The sequence below is a fragment of the Limulus polyphemus genome, unplaced genomic scaffold, assembly GCF_000517525.1.
Source record: "Limulus polyphemus unplaced genomic scaffold, Limulus_polyphemus-2.1.2 Scaffold1206, whole genome shotgun sequence".
NCBI lineage: Eukaryota > Metazoa > Arthropoda > Merostomata > Xiphosura > Limulidae > Limulus > Limulus polyphemus.
In genome coordinates this window covers 284,337-294,425 of record NW_013666816.1, presented here as the reverse complement: position 1 = coordinate 294,425, position 10,089 = coordinate 284,337, and the positions used below count along the sequence as shown (strand labels likewise).

The window sequence follows — 10,089 nt, the reverse complement described above, 5'->3', positions numbered from 1 at the left end:
CTGGTATGATCCTGTTTCCTACCCCCACATGGATGTCGGTACCCAGTGGCTATGTTTTGGATTGTAGTTGACTTATTGAAGTTATGATCCTCATCTTACCCCTGCGTGGATGTTGGTTCCTGGTGGCATGGGTTTTGGATGTATTTAACTTGCTGTGTATGGTTTGTCATGCCATAGCCACTCTACACCTAGGGAAACATCCTTATTTTACCCACTCTTCTACTTTCTGGGGTTGAGTTTCATTTATTTTGCATGGTTTGGATCATTTTCCAGCCTGAGTTCTCTCCCTCTTGGATGTGCTCCTCTGTTTTCTGCCCATATCTGTGACCTCTCCTACGATGGGCAAAGAGTATGCCTTGTTCAGATGTGGTGTGATTCCCCTCATCAGGTCTTCTAATCTGATTCCCTCATCTTTGGGAGTGTTCTTTGGATGCTTCTTTATTTCCCTTGCACCAGTTCATTCTCCTATTCATTGTGGGATTCTAGCTATTTATGTGACCGGAGGTAATGTACCCTATTGGAAGTTATAATTTTCCTTCACTGAAAACGTATTTCTGATAAGTACTTACCTATTCTCACACTTTCCACTCTTTATCCCCATGGTACATTGATGCTTCCAACTTTTGCCAAAACTCGAAGTGATAGTTTGGTAGAGTGAAATAGAGGGAGTGACATGCGTTATAAGAGTATTGGTGGAGGGTTGATGCATGATGATTTACATGAGTGATGCATTGAAATCAGCTAAATCCAATGGAGGGGAGATAGAAGATGTGTAAAAAGTTTTAAGGGCAGCACTGAACAAGAACAGCTATTTATGTGAGAAGAGGAAATTACCTATTGGTAATACATTTTCAGTGTAGGAAAATTATAACTTCCAAACTACATCAAGAAATACCTAAGAGTTTAATGTAATTAATAAATTTTACTAATTAATTCCCTATAATGCCATTAGTGTAAATAAGAAAAAGCAAAGTTCCAAGCACTGAATCTTGAGCCACACTAATAGTAAGAAAGGTCTAGTGTTACTGGACTCTATTAATAACAACTTTTTGCTCTTTTCACCCAGTCACCAATTAAAGCAATTGTTTAGTCTTTCCTTAACCCCAACAGGGTAGTTTTAATTTATGTAAACCTTTATGTGGCACCTTATCAAAAGTCTTTCAAACATCTAAGTACACCAAGTTTATAGAACTGTATCCATCATACAAATAATAACATTCTCCAAAAATTCAGATATTAGTAAGGTAAGATTTACATTTTATTAAATCCATGTTGGCCCTATTATGTGGTGTAGTAAATGATCTTGCCAAGCTTCTTTTATTAGGTCCTCTAGAACATGGGTGGTCAATAATGTTCACAGGGGGGCCACTCCATGAACTTTGGTAAGTTGTCGTGGGCCGCACATTTCTACTATATCAATTAAATTACCTTAACATTGATTGTATGTTCTTTTCACAATCACCAGGAGTCGTGGCAGACAGGACAGAAATGTTAAGTGAGCTGGATCTGGCCTGTGGGCTGTATTTTGCCCACCCTTCCTCTAGAATCTTTCTTACTAAAGAGCAAGGCTAACCTACAATTTCAAAAGAAACCTCTATCCACCATTTCTAAAAATAGGAATAATATTGTTAAGCACTAGCAACTCTACAGTGCCAACCATCTGTATACTGTATATTTACCACCAAAAATTAAAGAAAAAAAGCTTGCACTTCTCATCTTCGACTTTAAAACAGTGGAAATAAATATGCTTATTTTAATACGCATATATTGCCTTGGATATTTGTGTTACCTAACCTTATGTTGTTTGTACATTTTAGGCAACAACTTTCTACAAATTAACTATCATGTCTAGATTTGGATGAGAGCATCTCACCTTGAGGGCAAAACTATCATTAAATTTAAAAAAATGTAGAAAATAAACCCTTAGTCATTCCTCCACATGTTCAGAAAAAAAACAACAACAACAACTTCAGAATAAAATGCTATTCAGTTAACAAATTTATTTAATTTTATACATGAAAATAAAATACAAATCACAAATTTTCATCTTGGGTTGAATGAAAGCATTTGTGTTTGCGAATTTCCTGAATTTTTTCTGAGCATAATACAAAATATGTAAACTGTAGGAGGAAAGTTATAACAGAGCTGAATTTACCTTGTAACTTCCATATAAAACTCTAGTTTTACCAGGTTTTTGCAAGTCGCTGTTTATCAACTTTCAGCTTTGAGAAGTAATAGGCTAGTGACCTAACACTTTTTTACTTTATAACAGAACATGGCTTCCAGCTCAGCAGAAATTTGCATAAAATATAAGAGCAAAATTATAAGAGCTTAGCTTGATGATATGTTTCTACAAAAAAAGTCTTTGACAAAAGTTCATTACAATATTACAGTACTGATTATTTCTGAACTTTTGCTTTGTCATTTTAAACACCTTTTGAACTATGATGTTGCAGTATGATGGGAAAATAAATATTTTTATGGAACAAGATGACTGGGCACTAGATGATAGCTCATATCAAATGTCACTTTGATGATGAGGCTGCTGTGCTAGTTATTATTGGTATAAGTAACTACTTGAGTAATTCAAAGGAAAGCACCAAAATACTGTAAAAAAATGATTTATATATATATGTATATAGGAATATAAAATTGGTTATTTCTCTTCCTTATAATTTTGATATGGTAAAAAAGTTATTTTTAATGTATGCCAGTGATCATAAACATGGTCATACTGTAAAGAATAAATTTGCAGTTTTATAAAACAAAAACATAATATAAGAATAAATAAAAATTAATAATTAAAATCTGTGAAAAAGATAAGCATTTTAATGAAAAAATGTTAGAAATTTCAAAGTTATTAAACTCCTTTAAAGTGCTGGCCTCCACTGCTGTTAACGACATCATGCTTTATCAGTCAGTGACTTTGTTAGAAAAATTGTCTTAACTGGAGCCTAGCTTATCTGTTTTCAAACCTTAAACTTGAGACTTCTCTTCCTATTATCTTCAGAATTTGTCATAAAGAAATCAGAGACTTTAGTTTTGATTAATTGGCTAGTTTGAAAGGACACGTTTAGCTTACTTCTCATTCCATTTATTCTGAAATTTCATGTCTGTTTTCAATTTATTGAGATGTGTACCATTAATGATACTTTGATTTTTTTAACTTTAGTTTCAAAAGTCTTTACATTTTTATCATGACTTCTCAAATGATGGTGATATACACTTAGTCCTGAGTGTTGAACATTGTTCACACTTAGACTTTATTTCTGTTGTGGATTTTGGAGACTCGTTAATCGTCAGAGTTCTTGCAGTTATTGTTCAACATGATGTGGATTATCATGTGCTTAATGGGCCTTGTCCTGTCTCGTCAGTCAAATTTCTATCTCCTCAGTTAAAAATAATCTTCTGAACTACAAGCTTCATCTGATTTGCTTTGGGTAGTACTTTATCATTCATAAAACAACCTTAACCTTTCCCTGTCTGGAATTCTCAGGTATGTTCATTTTCTCCTTTTTTGCCTTTTTTTTTTATTATATCTGATTTCTCATCCTATAATCCACAATTCGTGAATTTTTTTTATTGTATTGCTCCTTTTTCATACCCAAAAGCCTTGTCTTTCCCATGTTTATGACTACTATTTGGCCATGTTTGTTGACTTTTTTCCTTTTTTATTTTGCTTTCTAGTTCCTTATTTTTGCATTGTTTGTCTTCTTCTCTCTCTACCCTTCTGTATACCCCCTCATACTTCCATCTTGTATCTGAACCACTTCTTTGTTCTTCTAATGGCTTCTGTGGACATTCATTCCCATCTCTGTTTGGCCTGTTTCATTTCTTCTGCTTTATCCTTTGTGCTATTGGGACTTGTTGGGTTGTGCTTCATTCTTCTTTACTGAACATCTTCCTTCTTGTGTACATATTATTTGTCTGCTCTCTTTCTTTGCCCAGATGTGTTCAGTGGTTTTCTTTTTTCTATGTTGACCTGGCCAGATATTATATAATGTTTGTCCTTGTTATTATTGCTATTTCTCTTTTAGATCTGTCTCCTTTTCACCTTTCCATTCTGGATTCCAAACCATCCTCTTTTCCTTGTCTCCCTTCTACCAGAAGTCTCATTCATCACTTTTCTTGCCAATGACTATCACATATGTAAATTTTTTGGATGCCTTTCCCCTCTCCTGCTGTTGGTCTCAATTCCTAACAACAGGCATTTTCAATTTCTACACCCTAATCTCTTTCCTTACCCCTCTTCTCTTCACCTATCATCTCATTTCTTTTCTCCTACCTTATTATTATTGCTGTAATTCTCCTTAAATTCTATATGTGACTCTCTGTGAAGGTTCTTTTGACATGGGTCCTTCTTCCACTAATTTCCTCCTGGCAGTAATGTTTTGCACCACCTTTTGTCTTTCTTATCTGACTGTTTGTCAATAGATTCTCTATCTTAGCCTTTCCTAGTTGTTGGATCATCATGTAAATGGCCTTTCTACTTTCCTGGTACCAAGGGGTGTTCCTTCTTGTCTTTTCTTCTTCATTCCCTTCCAGTCTTCTTGCCCTGCTCCATTGCCTGATTGAAACCTTGTTGAGGTTTTACTCTATCTCATGTATACCTCATTTGAACTATTAACTTCTTGCCTTTTTTACCATTTTTCTCTCCTGACTTGTTTCCTCCTCCTTCTTCATTTCTGTTCTTACTGTGGTTTTGATGTCTGTCCTCGAGATGCTTCTTAAACCCTTTTCCCTCTCCTCGGATTTCTACTGCTCAGGGATAAACAGTACTTTTTTTTCTATATTTCCTTCCATCTCTCTTCTGTTGGATCATTTAGACACAGCTTGGCTCCTGTATCCTGTTGGACTGTTCAGTGTGCCTTATCTTGGACCTCTTACTTTAGGGATCCTTACCTTCTTCCCTTACCTGGGATCCTTCTTTTCCATGTACTTCCTTAACAGATTCCTTTGCACTGTCTCCATTGAAAGAACTTTCCGGACCAAAGGCACAATGGTAATCTGGGTACCTCTGGGTCTCCCCAGTGCAAATCTTCCCCACTTCATCCAGTGGAGTACAGGAAACCCTTGCAACTTATCAGGTCCTAACTGCTGGGGTGGTGGACCATAGAAAATCCTCTCTGATTGGGACCTAATTGTTGGAGCTAGAGCAAGGGGTGCAAATATAGTGAGAAGTGGGGCATTGGTGACATCATTTGTGTAATCCAGGTCACATATAACTCAGATACATCACTCAGAGCACACTTCTTCCTCCAGCAGCATGAGTCTGTGTAGTAGAATTGAGATGAGCACACAATGAATGACTGTGCCCTCCTTCTGCAGAAAGTCAATCCATAAAATCTGTTCAGTTGTGTAGAGGTGAGCATCCACTATACAAAACCAATCCATATCTGTATCTCATATGTGACCACACTCAGTACCAATACCTACTATAAATCAAATATGCTCTCTCCTGCAGCTGGTGTAAGTCTATAGGGTTTAACAGCAGAGTTAAGAGTGTACACAGATATTCATTATACATAACAATGTGCCTTCCTCCTGCAGGTGGAGTTGGTCTTATAGAGACTGACAGTAAAGTTGATGAGGTGAGCACTCCATAAACACCTGTGACGTATCAATAACATACCATTTTCTTGCAGCCGGTGTGGGACCCATAGAGATTGATGGTCAAGTTGAGGTATATAATTATCCATACTAAATACAATAAAGTGCCTTCCTCCCACAACTGAAGTCAGTCCTGCAGAATCTGATGGTATGGCTGAGGTGAACAAAGATACTTGTCACAAGTGCTTTGTTCCCACAGTTGTTTTTGACCTGTCAAGTTTGATGGTAGAGTTGAGGTGAGCACACAGGGTACAGTCTGAACATGCTCCAACCACACTACACATATTGGCTATCAGACGACTTGTGTACAAGTACTTGAACACCCGGGTACCAATTCTGCCCATCTCTGTAACAAAACTCTGGCTTCTCTGCCTCTTTCCTGTCTTATATGAGTGAAGAGTGTACACTAGAGAAGACGAGATGCAGTCTCCCCTGGGTGTGCCCCTATGGAGCTCCTGCCATCAGATGTTGCACTCCACGGGCCTCCTTCAGACATGTTTTGAAGGGAGCTCATCCAGGTAAATTTTGCATTGGTCCCTCCACCATCTCATCATGGGATTCGAGCTAAACTGTATGGGGAGGTGAATTACCTTTTCAGAAGTTAACATTTTCCTTACCTGAAAATGCATTTCCAATAGATACTTACCTACTCACCCATCCTCCCACTTCTGATACACACATTTCTTACTTGCCTTGTCATAGAATGAAGTTTCATGAGAACAAACAAATAGGGGGAAGTATTGTTCATGGAGGTGTGTCACCTCCAATTGATGGAGGGCTTTTGTTGCTTGATGACATCATCATGGAGTAATGAAATTCACCTAAGTTCACGGTAAATTAGGTTGGATTTATTCAAAGCTTGTGGCATGTAAATCTCTTTGGTAAACATGCTGAAGGGCTAAGGAAGATAGCTAAACTTTGTATGGAAATACATTTTCAGGTAAGGAAAATATTAACTTCTGTTAATCTATTCATTTGCATTATCAACAGTTGATGAGTTGTTTCAATATGTAAAAAAGTCATTGTAATGTAAATATTGAAAAGAAACTGATAGAAGTATAGATAATTTTTTATGAACAAAAAATCTGTAACTGCAGAAAATAATGTAGGAGGTAGCCTAAATAGAGAGGTTTAACTTGCTTAAAGTTTTGAACAGTTTGAGCTAACCTTAGAGATGGTCAATATATGGAAGCAAGTACTATTTAGAGAGACCAGTTAAAAAACTTTTTGCTGTCTATATGCTTTAATATCAAATATACAATGGAAAGTGAATAAGAGTTTTTAATTTGGTTTTTCTAGACACAGTCCTAAATCTTTAATAAAAAAACAAACATGGAAGAACTGCACAGAGCCCAGAAAGCATTAAAGGATATTGGCAAGCCTACCTGTTTTTTAAAAATAATAAAAAAAGATCTTCCAGCTGATATTCTCTATGAAGATGATTGTGTAAGTTTTTATCTATAAATTAATATTGTCTACTTCTGTAAATAATTGTTCATTTTGCAAGATCTTTTGCAAACTGGAATAATAAACTTATGAAACAATTGTCCTCTTGATATTTTATATTTATATAATAAATCATTATAATACGTTTTACATATCTGAATAATTTTGGCTGTGTGATGTTACAGTTTCTAGTAATTCTCACAGTTTTTAATAATGACTATATTCTTTAGAATTTTTTATGTGCAAAGTGATGAGACTTAAGGTGATCTTTTTAATTAAAATGCATCAAAGGTTTTGGAATGTTTATTCATGTACTGACAAACTATTTTTTGCATCTATGCATTTTTTTGTAAACTTAATAAGTTTCAACTAAAAATTATCTTTAAATGGTAGTGTTAAGTAAATAATAATATACAATTAAAGTAGGCTATGTACTTAGAATGAAGCTGGAAATCAACCTGGACATCAGTATGTGTAGCTATTTGAATTTTCTTAAGTTTATACTGATAAATATTAAAATGCATTGCTTCATCAGTTGAGTACCTTCACTGTAGTGATATTTTTAGCTGTAAGTCCAATAATATTTTGTGAGGTTTGACTAGCTTAAGGGATTTAGATTAATCCTCAATACAAATTCTAAGCTAATAATTCAAAACAATCTTTAGCACAAAATTATAATGACAAATGAAAGTAAAAAGTAATTACATTCGATTTACTAACTATTATAATCACTATTATTAATGAAAGTAACAATAAATAAAAAAAATAGACTACTTTACTTAAGGAACCCAAAAGCACTTTTTCTTACTTTAAATCATACTCAACAGTGTATGTTTGTTTGGAATTTTGCTCACACTTACACCTCATTTTACCAAAGGAAACTTCTTATGGCATCCCAACTATATAATGTCAGAGGCTATCCTAACTGTGACAGTTAAACCCACATGTTTATGTTTAAACTGTGTCATATTGGTAGCATCAACTTTCCCATGGCACATACAAAAACTAATATTTATGAAGATACAAAATAACAAATGAAAATTACCTAACATAGCCATTATAATGCAACAATGTTAAATGTAATTAGAAGAAAACATGCATCTGAACTTAATATGTAGTTAGTTAAAATCTTGTCACTGTTCTGACTTAACTATTCTCTTAAACAAATAGTTAAAGGTGGCTACAGAAAGTAATATTAGATTGTCTTTAAATGCTGAAATGGAAACATGACAAGCCCCTAGAAATATGAAGTTTTACAAAAATAATGCATTTGTAAGTACAAATACAAAAGGCATAATATGACAAAGCAAGCAAATATAAAAACTGTTATAACTAAACTAATAATGCAATTTCAGACTTAGCTAATATTAACTATATATAAAAGTTAAACTAATGGTTTGTAAAACTAGTGGTGGTCAATACATTAAAGATGTTTACTATTATATCTCAAACAAAAGCTCAAAAATTAAAGTGTAGATATGAAAGATCTATAAAGGTTGTGTACATTGTAAAACTTGTAAACATATAGTCATTAGCAAGAGTATTGTTGAATTTTCCACAGTATTGAATGAATTTTGTGCCTAATCCTTGGTTACGAAAACCTTGGTTATGAAAAATGCGAGTGAGTTTGGAAGCTTTATCCAGAACATCTTGTACTGATGAGCCAATTCTATTGTATCTAACAAGATAAATGTTGTAAACATTGTAACATAACTTGTTTGGAATATTCATATTTGGGAATGGAAGGCTCATAACTTCAAAGTTCAATGTGGAATTAATGACAGCGATATGTAAATCTAGATAGTTTGCTTTGTTTATAAAGGAAGAGCATTTTTCTAGAGTGAGCTCTAGTGGATGAATTTGTAAGGTTGTGTCTACAGAACTCTGATAAATTGGTAAAATAGGAACATTTACACATTCTTTGGGTGGAGATAAAAAAAAGTGTTAGATGCAAGTTTTTGAAACTCAAAATGTTCTACATTATATGTGATATTCTTTCAAGTACGAAATCAAAAACAGCCAGATGAATTCTGTTTGTGAAAGTTGATGATGTATACAATGATCAAATAATGACATAGGCAGTTGCAAAAAAACAGATTTAAATATCTGTCCATTATGTTGATTCTTTTGGGTTATTCTTAATATTGCATGGAGAAACAAATATTTACATTTTAGGATATAAGTTTGTGTTTTTCAATTTGTTTAAGAGCTATCAACACTGTAACTTGCATCCTACAGAAATATTCAGTGGCCTTAGAGCAACCCCTATGAACTTCACTTTTTCAAAACTAACAGAACCAGCTTTATGTTTGATGAAATTTTGGAGAGTCATTGAGACCAAGGTAATAGGCAACAAATAAAGGAAATTATAATGCTCTGAAAATACAATTTCCATTGAAGTAGAAATTTAAGAGAACTAGGTGGATCTTCATGCTTTGATAAACTCTTTATAACTTATTTCATCATCATTTTAGTCTTTACTTAGCAAAGGAAAAGGTCAGATTATAACATATAATGTTTTGGGACAACATTGGACCTATTGGTCCATCTTGGCTGTTCCATCCTCTAAATTAAAACTATTATTAAATAAAATTTAAAGCCAGTCCTTATCATTCATATGCATATACGTATCAAGCTTTCTTTTAAATTTACTGCTTCCACAACATCCAAAGGCAACTCATTCCAAAGGCCAACCACCTTGTTAGAAAAATAAAACTGTCTTAGCTGAACATGATTCCTATCCTGCCAAAATTGATATTTGTGTCCCCTAGTCTGTTAAGTATGAAAAGAGATGCTGCATCAACACTACCAATTCCCTTTACAATTTTAAACACCTCAATCAGATCCCCCCTAAATCTTCTTTTTCAAGAGAAAACAGTTTGAGAGATTTCAACCTCTCCTCGTATGAGAACCCCTTCATCCCAGGCACCATCATTGTAATCTTTTTCTGAACACTTTCCAACAATTCAATGTCTTTCTTAAAGTAAGGAGCCCAAGACTGAACACAATATTCCAAATTTGGCCTAACCAGTG

At 34.4% G+C, this 10,089-nt stretch overlaps 1 protein-coding gene across 7 annotated transcripts in view; it reads left to right on the top strand.

Moving 5' to 3' along the window:
* Positions 1 to 10,089, top strand: part of LOC106462609 (uncharacterized HIT-like protein Synpcc7942_1390) — a 43,764-nt gene that overhangs the window by 20,724 nt on the left and 12,951 nt on the right. For 3 of the 7 annotated variants that reach the window (XM_013922551.2, XM_022389924.1, XM_022389926.1), the window contains exon 2: positions 6,910 to 7,056. The exons of 2 other annotated variants lie outside the window; for them this stretch is intronic. In XM_013922551.2, the coding sequence (XP_013778005.1) occupies positions 6,943 to 7,056 (114 nt within the window). In that variant the 5' untranslated portion in view covers positions 6,910 to 6,942. Of the gene's footprint in view, positions 1 to 820; positions 6,551 to 6,909; positions 7,057 to 10,089 lie in introns of those variants that run through there. 2 more of the 7 variants (XM_022389925.1, XM_022389923.1) reach the window with 2 other exon arrangements.